The sequence below is a fragment of the Girardinichthys multiradiatus genome, chromosome 20 (genome assembly GCF_021462225.1).
Source record: "Girardinichthys multiradiatus isolate DD_20200921_A chromosome 20, DD_fGirMul_XY1, whole genome shotgun sequence".
NCBI lineage: Eukaryota > Metazoa > Chordata > Actinopteri > Cyprinodontiformes > Goodeidae > Girardinichthys > Girardinichthys multiradiatus.
In genome coordinates this window covers 24,043,236-24,068,878 of record NC_061812.1, presented here as the reverse complement: position 1 = coordinate 24,068,878, position 25,643 = coordinate 24,043,236, and the positions used below count along the sequence as shown (strand labels likewise).

The 25,643-nt window shown below is 37.4% G+C and overlaps 1 protein-coding gene across 1 annotated transcript in view; it reads right to left on the bottom strand.

Moving 5' to 3' along the window:
* Positions 1 to 25,643, bottom strand: part of LOC124856368 (receptor-type tyrosine-protein phosphatase gamma-like) — a 176,313-nt gene that overhangs the window by 118,070 nt on the left and 32,600 nt on the right. Inside the window, exon 2 of the mRNA XM_047346722.1 lies at positions 16,326 to 16,430. Coding sequence (XP_047202678.1) covers positions 16,326 to 16,430 — 105 coding nt within the window. The remainder of the gene's footprint in view (positions 1 to 16,325; positions 16,431 to 25,643) is intronic.

The window sequence follows — 25,643 nt, the reverse complement described above, 5'->3', positions numbered from 1 at the left end:
AATCCAGATTAGTTGGTCTCAGAGGCTGAAGCTAGTCCTAGAGGGCCCATGACCAAAGCAGACTTCTACCATCTTACAACAACTCCTATTTAAACATATTACACAGGGTTTATGCTAGTGCCACTACATGAACCTTTAAAGGATTGTGATGTTGCTATTAGGCAAATATTTACACACCAATGAATGTTTTCACAGGTAGTTTGTCACCAATGACCTTTTTGTGGGAAACATGTACAGATAATGTAAAGCATTTCAGTCAGAGTAACTGGGGCATAATGGTGAACTGCAATATACTGACTGCTAAAAGCGAAATAAATAAATATTTCAATTTATAATGAAATATAAATACAAACATTTACTCCAAACACATGAAAAACTACAGAGAAAATGAGACGTTGCTGGATGCTTTTCTAATGAATTTCAGACAAATCACAGGGTTCAAGTCTTCTTCCGTATACGTTTTTTGTAAAACTGTATTTGTAGTTGAAATAAAAATTCTGGCAAACTCATTGCCTCAAGTTTTGACAACATATGCAGTACTTTTTAAATGTTCTGAACTTATCTAACACATTTTTGAAATATAACTGGTTTCACAATGCCTGTACAAACAGCACTTTACTTAAATCTCTAGTATTTACTTGTTCTTTTATATATTCTCTTCAAGTAGTTAGGCTTATCTGTTAAAGTGGATCTTGAGGAACTTTGTTGCTTAACTTTGTGGCGACCTTTGGTTGAAATCTGGACGCTCCATGGCTCAAGGTTACCGCAGGCCCACAATATAAGATTCAGCCGCCTGGGGCTTGGCTCCAGGTCTGGACCATTTGCTGCATGTCTATCCTCTTCTCTCTCTGCCCACTTTTCTGCGCTTGCTGTAATACCCTCATCCCCCACCCACCACCAGACCCCATCCCACCTCCCGAGTATTTCCCAGTAAACATGTATGTGGCAACATCGACTGCGTGTTTAATTATCGGGTATATGTTTCGCACAGGAAACTATTTCGTGCTGCACTGCCTCTTACCTCCATTCCGTGTGTAAATAAACAGCTTCTGTGCAAATACCCACCAAATGCAAACATGTCAATTGTTTAAAGGTTGATAAAACAGCAACCACATAAACCACTATGAAGTTTTTGAGCATGGAAGTTGTTTTAAAGCCATTGAAGTCTGCTTTGGTCTTTACACCTCTTGGACTAGCTGTTAGCTTCAGCCTGAAGGGCCAACTGATCTGTATTTATGTCAAAGACACTATGAAAGGCATCTACTGTGGGTAAGAAAATAACTGCTTCAAACATTTTTACTGAACCTCACACAGCAATCCCTTTACCTCTTCTGCTTCAGTCGCATACAAATGGTTTAACAGTCAACCAGCGTTTGTGTTTTTCTAAGCTTATGAGTGGCAGAGAGTGTTCATAAGGGACTTTTTTAGCCTTAGGTAGCCCAAAACCGCTAATTAGGCCACAAATCACAAGACTGCACATGACCACATCCCCAGATGAGAGTGGAGCTGAGCACAGCGAGCAGACATTTTAAATCAAGCCTTAATCCAGACTGTGTCTCACTCACACTCCTTGCTACCCCGTAGCATCCACAAAGAAGAAAAGCCTGCGCAGAGCTGGTATGTGGCCAGCATTAGGAACAAGAGATGAGGGGGAAAATTAAAGAATAGAAGGGAGGAGGAAGCTCACAAAAAGCAGTAGAAAATTGATTCCTGGGGAGAGGTGAATGCTGTTGAAGACTGGCCAAATTCATTTTAAAATTAAAGATGCTGGAGGCTGGTCTCTATGTATGAGGACAAATAAAAAAAACACACACACACACACAAAATAAAATTCCTATGAAACACAATCATTTTAAATTGTCAGTTGTCCCTGAAAGATCTTGTTTGCCGTACCTTCCTGCAGACAAAAGCTCTGAGAAATGAAAGCCCGCTTTATTTTATGTTTCAACATACTGTATTGAAAATATGAGCTGGGTGATGTCACCAAAGCAGCTTTTGGTTGAAAAAGCAAAGACAGTGGTGTACACATGGATGACTGACAAAGTAGTCCTTTGCCCCCTGGCTTTCAATTTTCTCTCTTCAGCTGAATGCTAAAAATATACCCCCCCCCAAAAAAAGACAATAAAAAATTGCTCAATTTACTTTTAAAAAGCTGGACACAACTAAATCAAAGCTTCCTTTGTAAATCCTGCTTAATGCATGTGTAGCATTTTGATCTCTGAGCTTTGAAAAGAGAAAAATAACAAGAGATTGGTGAGTAAATTTAATACAGCATGAAGGGTTTAGACCAGTGAGGGATTTAAAATGCAAAAAGCAGCTTCTACTCCAATAATTTTGTGATACATTGACATTATTTACTATCCCTCGCAGGTATTTCAGCTTGCACTTAAATGAGTCATGAGACTCTACAAGACAAAGGACAACTGACCTGAGTGATTTTTTTTACCTGTTTGAGAGAATATGAAGCTGAATCAATCTGAATTTACCAAAAGATTTTCTGGCTTTGGGGAAAGATTTTACTGCCAGTTGCTTTGGATTACATGGGGAGTCTAAACGGCAATTCAAACACAGTTTGAACTTACTTAAGGATAAATGAAAAGGTTTGTTTTAAAAAAAAAAAGAAATGTTCTTGATCAAAAATGCATGGGTTTGTTTTTCAAAAAATAAACCATATCACCCACCCCGCAGGCACCATTAGCCTGAAAACTAATTCAATACAAGACAAAAAAAGAAGACCTAAACCACTCTCAGCTATTGCAATCTCTGTTCTTGGCTTACCCCCTCGGCAGCTATTATTCTTCCAGTTCTGTAAATGAGGCAGGGACACAACAGCTACCTGTTTCAGCTACCTTTGGTCAATCTAAACTTCAGAACACAACAAATTGTATCCAGTGATTATGCAGATATATGTAGTTTAATCATGTGCTTAAGTTTTACAAACAAATTTAAATTCCCAATGTTGTAGATGGACAGAGTAACAGAAAGGTGCAGAGAGTGTAGGGAAGTCAGAGGTTTCTCACCAACCCCGATTTAAAACTTTAATAAGGCTACTATGCAGTCTCTTTTGGTGAACATATCCCCACAGTATCTCAAACTACAGATGCAGAGAAATACATTGTTGTTATTTTGTATTGCTAGTAGTTTGTAGCCTGGTCACTGACCATATCAGTTAGCAAACCCACTGATTTCCAAACTTGGAACAGGAACGTGGTTAAATTGGGGTTCATGTTTTTCTGGCATCCAGGTTTCACTTTACTTCAAATAGCCAGTTTATCTGTATTTAGTAAACAAATACCGAAAGTACAGAGCTAAATTTGTATTTGATTGATTAGATTTTTATTTGTAAAACATGTATTTATTGCCCTTCCAGCATTTTGAGTTGTCTATCACCTAAATTCCCAATAAAATACATAGAATTTGTGGACAAAATGTGAAAAAGTTAAAACAGTATGAATAATTCTTCAAGGCGCTGTATTCCATTTCAAAGTGAACAAACAATGATCAAAAGTTGCTTTACAACATAAGGACAGGCTTGCACACCTTCCTAAACGATGCCATTATGCCCCTATTACGACCTTGCCCCCAACAGTTAACTCCTCACCTCTCGGGGGATGTGTACTCATTATAAAGTCAGTCATCATGATTATGAGTTTAAAAATTTTGCTGAGCCGTTCTTGAGCTCATTTCAGCTCATCAGCATAACCACATTAGAGAGGGAACCTGTGGGCTGGCAATCTCGCATTTCCTCAATATTGCAATCCCAGCAGGCTGAGCATGTCCACATCCATTAAGTTGGGCCTGAGCCACCAACAAAGCCTAATATACTGCCATAAGGCACACTAACACCACACGACACCTGAAATGTAATTAATTAGCTTTACACAACAAACTGTCAGTTCAACACATCAATCTGTCCTAAACAGGGAAACCGGAAAATTCGGCTACACTTATTATAGCAATTGTGCAGCGGGGAATTTGTTTCTATGCATATTAGAGATGAGGGCCCAAGATACAATCCTCTGGACATGCCACTGTAACAATACTAACAATCAAGTCACCAAAAACTCAGTTTACCCAGGGTGCTGGAATCTCTAATTTATTTCCATCCATAATATATTTACCTAATCTAGGAAAGGAAACAGATTGTCAGAGGCAGTGGGAAGTAAGATGATTTGGAGCTCAATTCTGCTAAATTGGTTGCTGCCAGCGTGATACATCATGGAGAATTAAGATGCCTCTCCCCAAGCACAGAACTTCAGCAGCCATATTGGCACATCTGTCAAGGGCCCACCCCTGACAGAGACAAATTGACCAATTCTGGCACACAAAGGCTGATCCAAAGTGCTAGCAATAACCAAGATGAATAATGAGCCAGCTCTGGCTCCAGCAAAATTCATTTTTAATAATTAGTGTTCCTGCACCTCTCATTTTCTCTGAAAATGAGTGCAGGTACATCTACAGGTTTATACAACACATCAGCAAGACTGGAGGTATACAGATGATGTTGTGTGTTAAGCTTCCATCATCACATAGAATGACTGCAACTTGAAACGTGGGGTGGAAGACGGATGAATCTCTCTCTGTTCTCCCAGGAGCAGGAAATTAATCAAGTCCAGAGAGCTCTGTGGTGTGGGGTTGCTATAAAAAAATGTGTCAGGATGAGCAGGATAAAGTTCAGAAGGTCGAAATAAAGGAGGAAAAAGCAAAGGAATGTTTGGAAGTATCAAAAATTGCATTTACTGTCGGCTGCAATCTTTTCTGTTGGGAACGAAGTGGAACTCGAATACCGGCGAAAGGGGGAATATTACTAAATTTCTGCTTTTCCTTGTACTTGACATCTGACAGTGAGGCTTGTTAAAAGGCTAACATAATGGAAGTAGAAAGAAAGAAAGAAAGAAAGAAAGAAAGAAAGAAAGAAAGAAACAGACAGACATGTTTCTATGATTGTTATGGATTGTGTGTTGCTCTCAAGAGCTGCTCCAACTAATTGATTAAGAATATAATTAGTACTCAGTAAAAGAGTCCATCACAATTTTGAGTTAGTATTGTGGAAACATCTACCAGCTTGTGCTCAAGTACACAGAAGCCCTTAGTGTAGTATGCAACAAGAATTCATAATGTCTGTTGATTCGAATATATTGCAATTATATGTAAATGAATTGTGGTTGGTGGAACGGAGCAGAATCACTGCAGTGGCTTGTAGTAAACCCGAACACCTCAGATTTGACCTTTCACCTATTAGAACCATTGTTCTCAAGGTCCTTCAAAATACCCTTGACAGACTATGGGCCTAGCCAAAACAACCCCTGATTTCCACAGGTGGAAGTGACCTAATTAGTTGCATTACTTGTCAATCTTGTCAATATATGTAAATGCCCTTTTTTAATTCTTGTTTTGCTCATTTCATAGTCCAATCCAGGTCAAGTGCCAATTCGTAAACCGTGTGCATTGCCATTTCTTTTTTCTTTTCTTTTTTTTTGTCAATTTCATCTCTGTAAACAAACCATTTCATACCCATCCACTTTAAGTCAGTTATTTCTCATTTATGTATTTTCATGAATTGTGGAGATATATTGTCATACAAATCCACAAATGCCATGTAAATTTTAATCCAATTTTATAGTGATATCAGAAAATGTTGTCAACCTTTTGGGCATGTGGAGTCATATGTCCGTTAAGGACCGCGATCCGACTATAATATCTATTTATATTAATATTGACAATAGTTTTAGAGTCATAGACCCACGTTTCCTTACATCACATTATAAGTAAAATACTGGAAAATACTTTAGGTCTTTGGCTGTCATAGTGGGCATGTAACATACCCCTAGCAGGTAAAAACTGATGTTTATGGATGCAGGTGGTTCCAGATAATTTCCCCCTTTCCTCCTTAGATGATAATTACAGATTAACTGCAAAATAAAGTCTAACCCCCCTCCCACCTTCAGTCAACTAAAAGACCACTAAACTCTAAACTCTTAATAAATCTTCAAACTTTTAGATAATATTTTGAATGCTCATTCCCTCTTTATAAAAAAGGCCACTATAATGTGTCCTAGCAGAGCAGAAGTAGTTAGTATCATTGTTAGATTATCTGAAGGTTTTCTTAATTTAATCATTAGTGAATAGGCATTTGTTTGATTGTTAATACAATGTTGATTCTATTAATTAGTTTTTAACATTCAGTTTAGGTGTTGATTTTCCGTAGTGTCAACTATAAATAAAATCTTAATCTTGAGAAATAAACTGAAATCTTGTGCTTCTTTGATGTGATAAAAATCGCTCAGTAAAAAGCTGTAAAAATGAATCCTTCAGACTGAATCCGGTAGATTATAAGACCAATTTTTAATTGTTAGACTGATTACACTCCGAGTCTTAATATAACTTAAATCAGTTTTCTCATAGTACACATCACCTGAGCTAGTCAGAATAAAAATATTATAATAAATCTTCACATAAACTGTCTCCCAGGTTTAGATCTATTCAGACTTCATCATCCCAAAAAAATCAGAGGAGAACTTTCATATTAAAAATGAAACAAATTTTAGGAATCACAGCACAGTGAGCTATCTAAAGTTCTTGCAAAGTGAACTGGTCTTAACATACAAACTAGTCCTTCTTAAACAGAGAAAAAAACTGTTTCTTTCAAAATCCCAGAAGACCTTTCCCTGGATCCCTGGATAGAAAGCCCCATGCTTTACCCTCCAAGCTTGTCCCCTGTGTTGCCGTATAGTCAGGGAGCTTTGCTTTAAACTCAAGTGCTTCTCGTACAAGGAGGTCTACTGGGAGCAATCCTCCTCTCGATTCATTACCTCCAGGAGTCAGGGCTCCTTCTGCTAGGTACCATGACAACATGGCATTGCTCTTTTCCCTCCAGCCTTTGGGGGCGAGAGGGGGATTTACAACATCAGAGACAAAGTGCACTCCTTTCACACGCACCAAACTAATTTAACATGAATCCCTGGGTCCAACACATCCCACCTAGCTGGACAATCTACAAGGGAATTGGTATATTTTAAAGTTGGTCTGAGAAAAACTTTGCTCTATAATCAGTGAAGTGTTTTATTACAATTTCTCACAGTAACAATATATAGAAAACCCCTGTTGATAATACATCCGTAAAATTAAAACTCCCTTTAATGAGAAGACCAGCAGCGTGAAGGGATTTTTCCGGTCATATGTAGACAGAGTACAGAGAGGAGGGTTCCCCCTATATAAAACATAATGTTGTTATATATTAAAATCCTAGATAATGTCATGTACTACAGTCCATCCTAACATTTCCAAACTGTTTATTTACTCACAACGTGCTGCAACACAGGATCAGAAAATAAATAAATAAATACTGAGAAAAAAATATATATTCATGTACAACAAATGACAAATTCAAGTTTCAAATGATGATTTTCAAATTTATGTGTTTTTAAAATAACAAACATTTAAATAATTATAGGAACATTTAGAACAGTTCAATTGCAATTTCAATTTTATTTTATTTCTTTTTATCATTACATTATTTATCTTATATAAAAATTCATTTAGCTATTTATGTTTTACATTGTGATACTTTTGGCCCTCAATGACAGTCGGCTATAAGCAAGTTGTTAAATGAGCTTGATTTGAGTGTAACTGTCAAGCTTTTAAAACAAAGGTCTTTGAATTATGCTTAACACAGAGAAGAAAGAGCGAGCATCAGCTAGTAGGAAAGTGATTCATAATATTATGCGAGTTAGTGGAGTTAAAGCACAATCAGCCGGCACCTCAACAGTGACTACGTCCACGTTTTAGCCTGTAAAACCAAATTCAACTTACAGCTCACATAAGTGATGAACGAATACACAGCTGTGGTGGCTGATCATATGTACCTGCTCCCAAGGTAAAATTATTTTACTTCAAGCACCAAGTTTAGGACCTCATGTCCAGCAGTATGTCGTGGTCTGTGCAGCTCTGTCTCTCTCTACAGTGGCCTCCACAATCACATTCAATTCCTGGTAAAGATTGGTTTAAAATAAATAATGAATAAATTCATATTTTTGCAGTATTACATTGCAAAGTTAAAATCAACATTTATTTAAGAACATTTATTTAGTCAGGAAAATTCTCACAGGAAATAGTTACCTACAAAATCACTGGTGATAAAATCATTGGCATCTCCTATAAAATTAACCTAACTGAAGCATTTTTTATGCAAACTTTACTTTGCGAGCTGATCATTTTCCTTGTGATACAATTTTAATGTGGCATATATCTCTGCTACTATTTAAAATGGGAAATACAAGAGAACATACCATTCAGTTAAGGCAGATGTGTGTTGATCTTCATAAGTCAGGAAATGTGTGTAACTTTATTTTGTTTTGGATACTGTACCGGGGTGTCTCTTGGCCAGGTCTACATCAAGGGACTTCCAGGTTGTCGTAGCATTTTTAGAGTGTGATTATGACTGCAATAAGCTTGAATTTAAGACTTTGTACGCATATTTATCAGGGGTTTAAACAGGACAACACTACACAAGAAAGGATTAAAAGGAGTACGAGCAGCATGCCTCTTCAGATGTGCAAGCTAATTAACCAGCTTAGGTACTTTACACAAAACAAAAATGGCATAAAAATCAAGTATTCTGCACAGTGTTTACTTCCTGTGTGTATATATACTCCTACTACTATAATTATTCAGTTGATCTTTCTTAGCTATTTTGCTTAGTACTTCCACAACTTTAAACATCTGTGTAAATATTGTCAAAATGTAAATTGATAACTATAGTAAGTTAGTTTGGATTTTTATCCTAATATTAAAATATCTTTAGCTTCTACTTTTAGCAAAAGAAAATCTGCTAAACATGATAATATTCTAGCTATTGTAATAAACCTTAATATGTGTTATACCAGCATTTGCCTAAAATAAAAGATCTAAAATCATCAAATGTTCATCTGAGATTGTATTTACCTGATGATTTTAGGACTTAAAAAGGACCAATAAGTGTTTTTTCATTGTCAAAGTGAAAAAGCTAATAAATCGAAGAGGGTATTTACTATAGCTGTCTATTGCTCATTAGTTCTATGCAAATACTACCGTAGTTCTCGTGCGTTTGACGAAATCTATCAGAGTGCTGAAGAAAAAGTTTGTGCAGCAGCAGAAATGAGGGTTAATTCAAAGCCAAAACAAACAGCTCTGGCAATCGAGTACCGTGAGTTACCTAATCTTGTTTTGTATCCTCTAAAGTACTAATTAAGTTGGATCAACATAGCAGTTGATTGAAAATGACACTTCATTCACTTCATTATGTGAGACATGAGTGAAAAGATTGCTAATGATCACGGGCAACCTCAGTGAAGTGGAATAAAACAGTCGGGCTGAAGGGAAATATAATCCACACGTATCAGACAATTGCAGGCTCTTTCGGTGGCTGCAGCAGCTTGTCAGGGTGGCTTCCATCCAAACGTACACAACTGCTGCATGAAAAACAGACAGCAGGAGCACTATCTCTGTGAAGCACTGCACTATTAGTGAGTTGTTAATATGAAAAATCACCCAGATGCAGCGCCTTAAGCTGTATAATCAATTTGGGGAGGAATACATCATTAATTCCTACATTCAAACTTTAGTTTAAGCAGTGGAAAAGCACTGAGTCTTAATTTCAACACAGCCAAGCAAAAATGTGAGAAATAATCCAGGAAAATGAAAAGTGATTTTTAAATTTCAATCAATGTTTTTCTAATCAATACTGTATACTTGCTAAGACTAAAGTAATAAAATTAATCTTTTTATCATTGATTGACTGCTTCACTCCAGTCTAAATGACGCGAGTTAATTCAGGTGCAATCCCATAATGCAAAGAAAATGAAAATCGACTCATCTTTGGGATGTTAATCTGCATTTCTTTACATCTAGAGCTAGCATGTCATCGCATTGTTTTTTCTACCTGTAGTTAGAAGGGGTTTTAACTTAATGCTTCTGCAAACGCACATTAAGGTACTCCTAACTGCTGTGCTGTAATTAAACAAGAACAATAAATCATCAAGAAAGCGATCAGCGGCAAAACCAGCGTGGGTATCGGCCAAAAATATAAAAAGCAGCGATAAAAGGAACGAGTGAAACTAACAGAGATGATATGAAAACCTGCAGAGATATAAAAAAAAGGGGGGAAATGATGCATAGCCTTGTTCCTGTGGGAGTCTTATGGTGAGTATGATATCATCCTTCTTATGAAAAATGCCTCCACATGCATACTTGCAGACAGACACACACAAGCTCAGGGTCTGCCTTAAATAACTTTTAATCAAGTTTTAAGGTGTGGGTTTCAAGTCTCCTTGCATAGAGGTTCATAATCAAAGCACACAGGAAGGAGACATGTTATGGACAGATAAGAGTTCTCATTGCACTATGCGCTGTGCACATTCATGCTTAGGTAAGTGTGACAAAAGGGTTCTTAAATCATAAATAATCTGTTGCTGTTAATAGTGCAACACCTAATATGTCTAATAGATAGCATAAAAAATCTGCAAACTTTGCAGGAAAAAAAGAATTTCAATCTAAATAGAAGTCCAGCTGTAAAATCAGACCTGAACTAAATGAAGGACTCAAAACTTATTCCACATTGTTACTCTCTGGAGCTCATGTTGCTCTACATTCTTTAAACGGCTCTCCCCTGAAGCAGTTGATGCTGGTGGGCTACACAATGAGTAGAAAAAAAGAAGCCTGCTCTTCTATATGTTATGAGTGTCTGGCTCTTAAGGGTTGAAGCCTGTCTTGCACAAGTACGTTCTAGCTTGAGGCTCAAGGCCGCTGCGTGCATTTCTGTTACACTCACTTGCACAGAGCAAATGCCCTTAATAACCATTTAGCTGCTAAGGCACGCTTGTCTGTCCCCCATTCACAGCCTTAGCCGCTAATTACATTCCCAAAGTAATGGACAGTTCTGTGTTCCCTCAATGCTTCCCTTTTTTCCTGAGCACAATCAGCCAGCTGCCTTCGCGAGTGGGACTTGGTGGTCAGCGTAGACATGAAATCATGTCCAAAATTCAACTCAAGATAGATAGGTTTTCTTTTCTTTTTGATCTAAAGAATATAAGTTTAAATATTAACTCAGCCTGCTGCATGGTCTGTGTACAAATGCAATAATCATTGAATACAGAATATATATATATATATATATATATATATATATATATATATATATATATATATATATATATTTATATATAGATGTATCATAATTAAATATAATAACATTAAAAATGTAATTTATGTAACAAATAATCAATTCAGAAAATCCAATTAATGATATATATTTACTACAGACAGAGTAATGTATTTGAGGATTTAATTTACAAATGAAATTCCAAAGTTTCTCAGGTAATTAGAACCTAACATAATGCCAATAAAGAAGGCTTTTAATGGCAAAATGTGATGTGGTGGCCATTTTATGTCCCATGCAATCACTAGGAAGACTCCTGCCTTCATACTTTTCCAGCAGAAAGGTGCTGACACCTTCCATAAGGAGGGTAAGCCACCACAGGTCATTGTTAAAGAAGCTGGCTGTTCACAGCTGTATCCAAGCATATTAATAGAAAGTTGAGCGGAAGGAAACGGTGTGGTAGCTTAACTAAGTATTATAATCGATCAAAGTAAGAAATATAACTCAAAATGTGTTGGGTCTGGTGCATCTTGTCTTTCTTTTGACAATATCTCACAGATTCTCAACAGGGTTTGGGTCAGGAGAGTTGGCCTATCAAGCACACTGACACCATAATAATTGAAACAGGTTTTTGGACTTTTGGAAGTGAGGGCAGGTGCCAAGTCCTTCAGGATATTGAAATGAGCATATCCATAAAGACTGTGACCAAAAGGAAGCATCAAGTGCTCTAAAACAATCTTTGTTGCTAAAGCACCGTTTTCTGCCAAAGTTTATCCTTCCACTTAACTTTCCATTAAAATATACAGCTTTTCAACTGGATACGTCTCTGCGAAAATCCAGCTTCTAAAACAATACCCATGTGAAAGGTGTCAATGGCTGTCTTGTGAACAACTGAGAGGTCAGCGGTCTTCCCCATGATTGTGTGAGCAGCCCTTTAAATTGATTTTAAATGTATCTTATGTAACTGTGTGCCACAATTATCAAAATTAAAAGAAAAGGCCTTAAAAGATATAGCTGTAATAAATCAATATAAGTAAAACAATTTTCAGTTGGATTTCTGAAAAAAATTACCTTTTCAATTATATTCTAATTAACTCAGATGCAACTCAACAGTGTTAACAGTAAACAACTTTTAGGATGAAAGCATAAGCATATATATAAGCATATATGTTCTCATCTAGAAATAAATAGATCAAATGAAAAGTACTGTCAAGTTTTTGGTGGTTCACTGCCCAAGCTAATTAACTGGGTGATTTTATCATCTCAATCTTTGCCAGCTGCATTTTTTTTAAACCACAGCCACTTGCCCAAGCCAAAACACGTTTACTAGCATCATGTTGAATCATTAAAAATGTCCCCTTAATCAGAAATAGTTTAATCTCTCCCTCTGTGATAAGACACACAGCAATATGAAAAGGTGATGGAGGCTGACCATCTACACAAGAGCTCTGTGCCTAAAGGATTTGAGAAAACAAAAGCGTGTTTGAAGTGATTAAGATTCTTAATATGGAGTCCACATACCTTGTATATTGTGAGAGAGCTGTCATGGTTGGATAGTCAAAGCAGACAGTCTTTCACTGCCTCTACCAGACAACTGAGGCAGCCAAAGGCCACTGTTAGGAGTGATGTGAATACCAAACAAACATGAATCCAAACTAAGCACACCTCATTTCTCTACAGTGAACTGCACAATTTTCTCACCTGAAACCATGATTTTCTCTTTTTTATTTTACTAACAACTGCTGCACCAAAGACAAAATATTCCATCAGTGTAATAATTTTCAGAGCTCCGTTGCACTCCAGTGGCAGTGGGACTGAGCGTATTATTTGCAAGGTGTGTTTTTGGACCTGTAAATACAAGTGCTCCCTCCCTGAGCTGTTTCAGAGAGGTGGCCTCAACCAAAGCACACAACCCAGATTTCCCATCGGCACTGCCTGATAGTCGACTGTGGACCGTGTTTGCATGGCTGTGGATGTTTGTGGCTGAGAGAGAGAGGTGTTCTGACAGAACATCATCTCAACTCTTTACCAAACCAAATCACTGATTAAAAAATGTAAATAAAGGTTACCAGAAAATACCAGCTGAGTCCAGATATTTACGTACACCGTATAAAAAGACACATTACCATTTCTTTAAATTTGCAAAATGCCAAAATACTGTAAGAGACATTTTCTTTAGAGAATGTTTTGTATTACTTTCTTCAAACTCAGAAGTTTACATACACTAAAATTACCACACCTTTAACAAATGTGGGAAAGCCCAGATGATGATGACATGACTTTGTAAGCTTCTGCTAATGTTTGGGTAAAATAATGCAGCACCTCATTACGGCTTTCTCGCGTGACATCATGGGAAATTCAAAAGAAATCTGCAAAGATATCAGGAAGAAAATTGTGGACATCTGGTTCATCTTTGGGTACGATTTCCAGAACGCTTAAGTATAAACACTAGGCATGTAACAATATGAAAATATTGTACCATTATTATTGTGTGCAAATTAATAAATATTAATATCATCACAGTTTTGCTAAATTTGCTCAGCAGTGTTATTACAGGTTGAAGGTAATTCACCAAGAGCCAAAAACAAAAATGTATTCATCAACACAACTATTATTTGTTGTAGCAGTGGTATGTTATATATCAACAAATTGGACAGCTGCCCATGAACTGACGTCACAGAGAGATTTGTGGGCAGACAAAAGACACAATGTACCCAGTAAATGGCAGTATCATGTTGCTGTAAGTATTTTGCTGCAGGAGGGACTGGTGCACTTCATAACACGTTTAGAGCAATTCTATCAGCAGGAACGGGCCAGAATTCAGGAGGACTACTACGAGAATTGGAAGGCAATGCTACTAAAAAGTAAGGAAATCTACGTAAACCTCTGAAAATAAATCAGTTTAGTTTGAACTGATCTAAATTTATTTTTTCTATTTTTGTAATACTTACAGGTCCTTCTCAAAATATTAGCATATTGTGATAAAGTTCATTATTTTCCATAATGTCATGATGAAAATGTAACATTCATATATTTTAGATTCATTGCACACTAACTGAAATATTTCAGGTCTTTTATTGTCTTAATACGGATGATTTTGGCATACAGCTCATGAAAACCCAAAATTCCTATCTCACAAAATTAGCATATCATTAAAAGGGTCTCTAAACGAGCTATGAACCTAATCATCTGAATCAACAAGTTAACTCTAAACACCTGCAAAAGATTCCTGAGGCCTTTAAAACTCCCAGCCTGGTTCATCACTCAAAACCCCAATCATGGGTAAGACTGCCGACCTGACTGCTGTCCAGAAGGCCACTATTGACACCCTCAAGCAAGAGGGTAAGACACAGAAAGACATTTCTGAACGAATAGGCTGTTCCCAGAGTGCTGTATCAAGGCACCTCAGTGGGAAGTCTGTGGGAAGGAAAAAGTGTGGCAGAAAACGCTGCACAACGAGAAGAGGTGACCGGACCCTGAGGAAGATTGTGGAGAAGGGCCGATTCCAGACCTTGGGGGACCTGCGGAAGCAGTGGACTGAGTCTGGAGTAGAAACATCCAGACCCACCGTGCACAGGCGTGCAGGAAATGGGCTACAGGTGCCGCATTCCCCAGGTCAAGCCACTTTTGAACCAGAAACAGCGGCAGAAGCGCCTGACCTGGGCTACAGAGAAGCAGCACTGGACTGTCGTTCAGTGGTCCAAAGTACTTTTTTCGGATGAAAGCAAATTCTGCATGTCATTTGGAAATCAAGGTGCCAGAGTCTGGAGGAAGACTGGGGAGAAGGAAATGCCAAAATGCCAGAAGTCCAGTGTCAAGTACCCACAGTCAGTGAGGGTCTGGGGTGCCGTGTCAGCTGCTGGTGTTGGTCCACTGTGTTTTATCAAGGGCAGGGTCAATGCAGCTAGCTATCAGGAGATTTTGGAGCACTTCATGCTTCCATCTGCTGAAAAGCTTTATGGAGATGAAGATTTCATTTTTCAGCACGACCTGGCACCTGCTCACAGTGCCAAAACCACTGGTAAATGGTTTACTGACCATGGTATCACTGTGCTCAATTGGCCTGCCAACTCTCCTGACCTGAACCCCATAGAGAATCTGTGGGATATTGTGAAGATAACGTTGAGAGACTCAAGACCCAACACTCTGGATGAGCTAAAGGCCGCTATCGAAGCATCCTGGGCCTCCATAAGACCTCAGCAGTGCCACAGGCTGATTGCCTCCATGCCACGCCGCATTGAAGCAGTCATTTCTGCCAAAGGATTCCCGACCAAGTATTGAGTGCATAACTGTACATGATTATTTGAAGGTTGACATTTTTTGTATTAAAAACACTTTTCTTTTATTGGTCGGATGAAATATGCTAATTTTGTGAGATAGGAATTTTGGGTTTTCATGAGCTGTATGCCAAAATCATCCGTATTAAGACAATAAAAGACCTGAAATATTTCAGTTAGTGTGCAATGAATCTAAAATATATGAATGTTAAATTTTCATCATTACATTATGGAAAATAATGAACTTTATCACAATATGCTAATATTTTGAGAAGGACCTGTACATTACAAGCACAAGACTTTGAAAAAAAAATCAAAAATTCTCTAAATAACTCTCTTTAAGTATTCTGGCATACAGCAAATAGAAACATTTGTTAATTCTAATTTACGTAAAACTCAAACCTTTAGTCAAATGTATGATTAGAAAGTTTAAAAAAAAGGTTTTGTGTCTTTTATACAGCATATGCAAATACTGTTTCAACTGTACATGAATACATTTTTACTTGCACCATTTCTGCATTTACAGTTTATATATCTAATCTAACATGTGTAATACATCCTTTTTAACAGGAGTCGATTCATTATTTATGGTTAAACACAGTGGGCTACAACGTAATAATCCAGCATTAACACTTGGAACATTAAATCACTTTGCCATATGTCTCCGTTTCTCTCCCCAATGCATTATTTTAATTATGGTTATTAGGAGTGACGTAAACATACACCTCAGGTACACAGTATGTGAATATTAAAATACCTAGATCGGCCTGTTTAGATATAGCAAAAAGAAAGGAGTAAAGGTTGCTGACAAAACAGGGGACAAAAACAAGGAAATGAGAGACAAGTCATGAAGGTTGGTGAGCTATTTTCTCTCTGTTTCAGGCTTTCTGCTCATACCAGGAATGAGAACTCACCTGAATAGGACCAGTAGGGGTCACCAGCTGTCCTCCTCTCCCTCATTACGCCTGTGTTCCCAGGACGGCTGCCTCCAGTGAAGTGAGCTTGGTCACCCGACACAACTGTGGGGACAGAGATGGAGGTCAGGAAATCCGCTGGGGCAAAGCAAAGTTTCCGAACAGAGGGAAAACAGAACCATTCATCTGCTTAAAATGCCCGTATAAAGCATCTAGTGTCAATGAAATTAGCATATATATCTGGATTCAAAAGAAATAAACAACACATCAACAGCATAATCTGTAACTTTGCTCACACCTGAAGCAAGAAGACCTCCGCTTGATGTTAAACCATAAACTATGGTTAGTGTAAAAGGACTAACAAAGGGATACAAATAAGGAAGAAAACACGGTCACAACTGAAGAACATGTGAGCTGAATTCTAGTTCCTAGGGTAACAAACACCCCTCCTCCTGTCCCTCTGCACCTAATCAAGCTGGGGATTAATATATTCCACTGAGAGTCCATGGATCAGTTCCCCTAAATTTTGTTCATGTAAACATACGTGACTTTATATGCTCACGTGTCATGTAAAACATAACTGATCCTGGAGTAGATGTCAGCATACATTATGTTTTATGATTGTGAAGGACGGACAACAATACAATGCAAATGTAACTAACTGAAATAAGCATGGAGCAGTTACCAGTATTCAAGCTACATTGAGGTTTTAATAAGTTTTGCCTTTGTAATCAAATGATTTGGCATTTTGTTTGAATTCCTTTGACAAGAGTTTCCTCTGGCTGTATGGAGCAGTTCTTAAAAATATCTACTAAATTTGGCATGTATTAAACTTTTTTACTTTGATGTTTCAGGATCAAACTAACAGAAAATAACTGTTATAGATGTGGCTGCAATTGTAAAAATGAATCTATATTGTTTTAAATAAAAACTGGATCCCATTTTGCGTTTTTGCTTAATTTGGTATACTGTGGTATTTTTACTCAGGGTTATCATACTATGAGAATTTCATACTTTCTATACCTACATCAGAATGCATCAACTAAGAGTGCTTTTTGCTTGGGTTCTTGTGACAACATATTTTAAACATTCTTCTAACATTTTTTCTTTTGTTGTTTTTTTTCTTTTTTTTTTTGCTTGTTGCACAAAACAGAAAATTATACTGAACAGTCTTTGGTATGTACCAAACTCTCCAATAAAACTTTTTTTCTGTGGTGGTCAAATATAGAGCTGCACAATATATTGAACTGCAACCGTCATCACAAATTCAGTATGGTCACATCACAAACACTAGGGACTGCTTGGATCCAATACTTGATGGGTTAAAAGACATTGGATGCCATGCAAACCAACTCACCATATTAATCCACACCTGATATAGATTTTTGTGACCACAATACTAAACCTGATGGTCGTAACGCTGTGATGATGTTAAAGAAAGAGAAATGTAACCTAACCTAAAAAATGTTGCTTTTGCTATTTTAATGTTTATCAACTTTAGTTATGGCTGAATCCCATTTCCCCCCTTGACTATTTAGAATGCAATAATAGTTGGCTAATACATCCCGTTACGAGTTGGATGGAGTCTCATTGCAGTAGATGCCCACACAGATTACAGTGCCCAGGTTGAGATCACAATTCTCAGTTTTGTGTGTGTGTGTGTGTGTGTGTGTGTGTGTGTGTGTGTGTGTGTGTGTTTCAAACAAACAATATGCACGACATGCAAAACTGCACAATTTAAACTTGTTTTCCAACATTTTTATGTACAATGGAATGACTATAGTAAATTTAACATCTGCCTTCACATTTTGTTCACTGGCCTCTCGAAACAGCAACAGGTGGATAGCAGGGACCTTTCTATGTGCATCATATGTATAGTATTGACATCTAACCATTTGACAAGCCAATCAGAAAAAGGAAACCATTTTATTCAATGCACGTCATCACAAACGAAACAGACAGAGAAGCAGGTCTGAACAAACAAAGAAAAAAAAATCTGACATTTCAACCCAGGTACCATTTTCAGCACAAAGCATTAATGGGTGATAATTACCAGCATCAGGGCTTTAGAGCTCTGCAGAAAACTAGTGGAGCCTCTTGTATGATTGTTTCCTGCCTTTTTATAGTTGGAATCCAGCACAACCTTTATAGGAGCACTTCATTTAAGAGAAGAAAAATATTGAAATTGGCTGAATGGTCAATAAATATATGCATAATTATGATAAAAACAACGACTAATTTGCAAAATACAGGCCGCCTGTGCAGCCAGGGGTGTGGGCAATAATCCTCAGATCTTCTAGGCACAAATGTCTCTTTTACTTCAATGAAAAAAAAACTGCCTGAAATCAAACATTGTCAACAGAATTACAGCGAGTGCTAAGGGCACAAATTGTCCTTTAGCATGCACACTCCCTGGAGCGTAGCCCGAGACTTGCAACAGTCAAACTCACCGGGGAAAATTCGCTCTGCAACGGCTAAAGACAGTGCCAGTGGAGAAGAGGCTGTCTAGCTGATGTCATTGTCAATCAGGTGCACAAGCAAAACAAGAGTGTTCTGTGTCGCTTTAAGCAATCAGAACTTGCAGTTGCATTTGAAATCTGGATGTTATCTAATATTTTCCCTTGCTGGAAGACGGAGGAAAGCAAATGTAGAAGCATTGTTCCTGCGTGAAGAGAACACATTGAAACGCTTAAACAAAACCAAAGATAAAAATCTTTTTTGCCTGAATGGATGCAAAACATAGTTTTTATTCTTTTAAACAGTCAACTAAATGCAGTTCAATCAGTTTTTTAAGTTTCTGCCACAAAACTGTGTTTGTTACTCTGCATGTCTTCACAGTTATCTGTTTAAACCTGCAGCCTTGCACAATATTTGATTGTACATTTAAAACACATGAAAGCTAACAAAACAAGCTATCTATGGGTGTCTTAGTTCATTGTCCCACAACTCTATCTCAATTTTGTGAAATTTCCAGTGGGTTTGAACGCTTTAAAATCGCACTTCTCCAACTTTGTAACCATGACAACTATTTCCCAGCATACTTGTCACCAATCTCATAAGGGTTAAGGTAACCTCAGAACAGTGGAAATCCCCCTGGATGTGAGAAACTCAACCACTTTCGTACCACAAGTTGTATTTGAAGTTCTCAGCTTTAGAGTGCCTTAAAAAATGCGGGAGATTTTCTTTTTCTTTGTTCTTGAAGATAAATAATTTACAATCATAGTGATGGGTCATGATTTTTAAATATTAAAAATAATTGTTGCCGCATAAAAAAAATCCATTATTTTACTCACAGCTTCTGGTTATAAAATATTTAAAAAAGAATTACCAGAAGGTGGCAGCAAGTATTTGTTTATTTGTTAGCTATTATGACACATTTAGGAAGGTGAGTTTTTTTGCCTCCTAATTTCACCTTCTAAACGGTTACAACTCAAGCTGTTTCTTATCTTGCTAAGGATATCTGCGTGTGTAAAAATGTTTTAGATGTGTCTCAATGTTAAATGTTAGTGTATTTTGTGAAACCCTAATACCTGTACAATTATGAAGTATGTGCTGGCACTCTCTAAACTCAGTGCTGTCTTGGTTGTTCAGATGTCTCATCAAATAGTTAGTGTTAAAAGCTTCAGACTTCAATCCTTCTCTTAAAAACTTTCCTGAGCATAATTTGCAGTCTGCCTAACCTTTGACACCTTCGTGCACTTGGAAAGACCTAAACGCAGCTGACATCGCTCCTCCTTCCTAGTCATCGTGCTTTAATTGTATGCTTTGTTACTGCTGCTGTGAAGAAGTATGTGATGATATCTATTGTGAGGAAATGTAGCTCCTGTCACACTCATTTTGGGTCCTGTAGTATCAGAACACTTTTATGAATACCAGTTTAGGCACACAGTATCGGACTGATACCCAATGCTGGTATTGGTGCATCCCCAGTATATGCCCATTAAACATCAGTCTGTTTATAATTAATCCATATAATGTATTTCACTTAGTAAATTGAGTTACTGAAGTAAATGAACCATACAGTAATATTCTAGTTTAGTGAATATGACTGTATTTGCCCACATTTGGATCAGAATGCTGGGAACTTCCACGGTGGAGCAGTGATTTTTCAAAGGTGAAAACAAATGGAGCAGTGCACAGCGGTTGATTAGTCATGTTCTTTGTTTCAGCTCAACAGAACTAAAATAAATCATCAGCAAACTACATTATCCAGCCGTTCTGCTGCCACGAGCTACTGTTTACAGCTTTCTTTTTCACGAATTATGTTTTCTATTGCTTGCACCTCTGCTGATAGTGTGTATTTATGGTATATTTTGACCTTTGGGATCTTCAGTATCTCCACTTAAAAGTAACCAAATCTCTTTGCAAGAAATAACTTGGTCCAATTTATTATTAATTGTGACAATTATGAATTTTCTTCTTTAATAAATTCAGTAAGAATTTTAATTGTCATAATGTATTTTTCATTTATTATTTTGTTTTCCAGAGATTACTGAAGCATGCTATAATGGTGATGTTTATATTTTTTTAAAAGCATACAATTGAATAAATCCTTTTTTATTTCAACTTTATTTATTCAGGTAACTCTCATTTAGACACGGGGTCTCACTTTCACCTGTGATCTGTTTCATCGAACCATACAAGACAATAAATTAAAACAGACTACTCAGTACAACAACTTACCTACAAATATAGAAAAAGAAAGGGCGAGAACAGTAAAACCTTAGGAACAGGAACAGTGATTATTTTTATTTTGGTTAGTTGCAAGTAAATGATTTCACACTTTAATAAAAGTGTATGAGCAGAAGCTGTAGTAAGGGAAGTTTCAACAGGAAAGGTTTTCATAGTTCACTGTTTTTCAGTTGCTGTACATATAATGTTTTTTCAAAATCAGTGAGGAGTTGTTTTAAATAATTGTGATTTCTGCTTTAAGCGAACTAATTTGTATTATCATTTTTTTCATAATCAAGCAGCCTTAACAAACCGTTTACTCCCTGGTTGATGACTTTGGCCAGCTCCTCAGGTTAAAACTAAACAGTCCACCAACATCTCAAGGACAAACTTTGAATATGTCCTGATGCAAAATGTATGGACAGTGGACAAAGTGGTTTAAAAGAATATTTAAAAAGTAATCAATTGAACTTTTTCACTTAGTTGTTAAACAGGATCAGTGTAAGAGACTTTGTTGTTGACTACCCACTGATCCCCTTTGGTAATTCATCTAGATAAAACTGATTTGGATCCGCCCAGCATCAGCATGAACTTCCAAAAAACAAGTCTGTAACCCAAAATCGTCTAGTGTGCCACCTCCCTCTTCGCACATAAGCAAAGCTGGATCCCTAACTACTTCTGTTGCAGGCTCAGAGGCGTGTGGGCGATGGATCAACTTTAACCTCAACTCCGCCTCTGTGGACACGATGTTGATGCAAAAAAAAGGTGCAACGGGACTGGGTTGAAAGCGTTGCATAAAACTGGAACCTGCGTTAAATGGGAAAGAACTGCAATAAAAGAGGAGCTGACTTAAGGCGTCACCTATCCGGCGCGCACTACCCAGCCTTGGCTCTCCTTATTTCCAGAGGCTTTAGAATATTCTCAACAATTGAGTAGAAAATATTAACTGCTTGAATAGTAATCAAGTTTTAACTGTAGATTCTACAAATCATTAAGCAAAATAAAGCTGAAAATGGCTTCCTATGTGTGGTAGAGGGCCATTTCACTGCATGTCTAGCATTTGGACTAAATTCAATCTGCTCCTTTTCAAAATATATAAACCTTGGACTTGAAAAGTCCTGTGAATAAGGACTGGAGTAGCAATAATGTCTTTATTCAGTTTGGTAAAACAAAAGCTGCTTTTGTTTGGCATTTTAACCTCCCCAGATTAAGAAACACGGTCCAGTTGAATAGAGCCCAAAAAAGTAGTGAAACTTTGATTTCTGTTAAAAACTAAAACATCCATGAGTAAAATGCTAAAATCCATTTGTGATGTGGCGAATGAAAGATAAAATACAATTTAAATATAAATCAACAGGAAATCCTCTACAAATACTATTTATGATAAATGTTGTATCCTTTAGAAAACAGAAGAGGGGAAAATGTCTATAAACCCCCAAATTTTTCCACACTTTTGCAGACTTGCAAAATTATCAAAACAGATTCCATACTTTTCCAGTCTTTTAAGATTGTATAAGAATGCTAGGAATCAGGAATGTTCATTTCTGCTCAAGCAGTTAGGATAACGATAACCTGGAAAACTTAGAATCTACACTGACATCAAATACAAACTAAATCCCTCTCCCTCTCTCACACACACACACACACACACACACACACACACACACACGCACAACGCAAACACTTCCAGCCACTTAAGATGAGCTGAGCTCTTACTAATAGTTGCATCATTACCAAGGATTAATTAAAGTAAGCACAACATCCAGCCAAATCATTTCTTGCACTTTAAGTCAGCGCATAACAGTCTCCAAAAATGTCCTCTACCAAGCAATGAGCCACTTGTACCCTGTTTCCCCAAATCAAATTCAGTGCTTGGAGTGAGGTCACTGAGCCTCCTCCAGCACAGTCATAAACAGCTGTTTTATTACCAGATGTAGCAATTTATTATGGTGATACATGGGTTAACCTGAAGTGTGAAACAGAGAGGGAGGGAGGAAGGGAGGCTTCGAGACTGAGACTTGGAGCATATTTGAAGGCAGGTTGTGAAACAGGAGGGCTGCACAGTCTTTGATCAGAGAGCATAGGAGACAGCACCATGTCAACAGTTTACACACATCCATGTCAGCCGTCCCCTGTGGGCAAAGGATTAAAGCCACAGCATTTCTGATGGAGCAGAGCAGACAACGAAGTCGGTGCTGGGCCTGAAGGAGATGGAGGAGCTCTGCTGCGCTCAAACAAACACGCATACATCTGAAAACACTGCTGAATTATGTAGCTTAACAAGTAGTTTAAATGAGACAATACATATAACTGCTTGGCTTGGGTTCTTACTTTGATATTATTATTTTTCTGAGATCCATTGGACAAAACAAAACAAAAAAAAAGATTTCAAAAGAGCTACAGAAAAACACTTTGTACACTGTATATTCCTGCAAAATCATTTTCCTTTTCCATTGCCCCGAGGGCTGTTAAATCATCTGCACCACCATTAAGCCCCACTATTTGTTCCATAATATCACACGCAACAACAAGCCAAGAACCCCTGAGAGCCCTTGAAAAACAGCAGCCTAACAACAACCACAGGAGCATTTAACTTGCATTAGTCATTGGGGGACAGAGTGAAAGTATCAATCACTGGTGTTAGGATCAGATATGTGGCACATTCATGTCACCAGGAGGATTATTTAGCATGGTTTTAGTGGTTTTTTTCACTTTCAAATGCAGCTCATTTCTTATATTTACACTTGGAAATTCCAGGTGCGTGTTGAAAATAAGACTATGAAGGAAAAATTTAATTTATTTGAGTAATTCAATTCAAAAATTCGTTTTAAGATTTATTACAAACACAGCGACACATATCTGGTATTTATTTCTGTTGGTTTTCATGATTATTTATTATATGAAATAAGACCAGTAGAGAAGTATTTAAAAAAGTACCTTATTGTATATACGTTCATCAGTTAGCTGGGGCTCTTTTTGTTTGAATTCTTGCATCAATGCAGCATAACATTTAGGGGAATCATCCGTGGCCCTGCTGAGGTGATAAGGAAGTTCAGGTTGCTTCAAAAGCAGCTTTTAGCGTGTCTCCTATCTTCATCTTGGTGCTAGTGCTTAGCTCTGGACATTACTAGGCAAGAGAAGCTAAGGCTTAAAAGGCATGTCTTTGGAATGTAGGAGTAAGTCAGAGTACCCAGAGAGAACCCAGGCATGCACAGGGAGAACATGCAAACTCCAATGGCTAGGATTCGGACCGTCTTGCTGCAAGGCAGCAGTGCTGAAAACACTCAAACTGCAGAGCCAGGCGCCAAGTCCTGCTGGAAAATGAAACCAGCATCTCTTTAAGGCTTGTCAGGAGAGGAAAGCATGATAACAGAGTGGACCAACACCAGCAGATAGCATGGCTCCCCAAACCATCACTGATATAATGACTGAATCTTTTCACAATGTTTCTAATTCACAATAGTGATAAATAATTGCCTACACCGACTGTAAAGTCAGCAGTCTTGCACTTAAAAGAAAAAATATATTTCTTTTAATTGGTCTTATGTAATATTCTAATTTTCTGACTTTGACTTTTCATTAGCTGTTAGTCATTGTCATTAAAATGACCAAACATACGTGTTCAAAATATTTCACCATAACACATTTTTTATTGAAATTACGGAAATAAATAAACCCTTTGATGATATTTTAATTTATAGAGATGCATTCATTAAGAGCCGACTAAAATCCAAAGCACAGACTCAAGAAACCACTTTCAATTTAATGAATGAATGCAGGTGTTGGATAATGCAGTGCAGCTAAATAATTATCACCCCGGTTGTTGATAAAGAAAACAATGTTAGATCTGACAATCAATCTATTTACAGTAACAATTCATGCACCTTTCAACAAACAAGGGAGGACCTTCAGATCCAGAATTGAAAGGCTTTTGCACAAGGAATCATGTACTTATCTATTAGGTCAACATGTCCACAGTTAATGTATTTAGCTTAAAAGGATAAAGCTGTCAATATTTTATATGTCTGTGTTTATCGCCAGATCCCCTGATAACATAGATCCCTCCTATCTAGTACAGAAGATCTTTTTTTTTTATTTAGGATGGATTTTTTTTAAAAAGGTGGGCAAAAACATACGGTTTTATTATAAAAGAAGGGACAATCTTTGTGATAAAACTGTATGCTGCTGTTCGAAAGCAAATCCGACATATTGAGAGGGGCAGAACCTGTACTTGGGAAGGACCATATTTTAGATAACGACCACTGAAAGCATCTATCCATTGCAGCAGGCTGACATCTGTTGGGACTTACTTTAAATAAACTAGAGAGCCCATGTTCATGGTAACGAAACATACATGGCGTGATGACTGATGTATTTTTCACAGAATCTCATAAAGCTTGAGATCTCCAGCCCTATGAAGCCCACATCAATGCGTTTGTATGATGTACAGCTCCCTTTACATGTATTAATGGTACAAATGTGTAAGGAGCCTTAAAATACATTAATCTTTTATTGCTGTAACTTTTCATCGCAGATTTTTCTACCTCCATTACCATCCTTCTGTGATAGTGACAAATTAAACTTATCTTCACCTCTAGTATTGTTTGTCACAGTTCCAGTTGTTTTAAACTTTTTTAATCATTGATC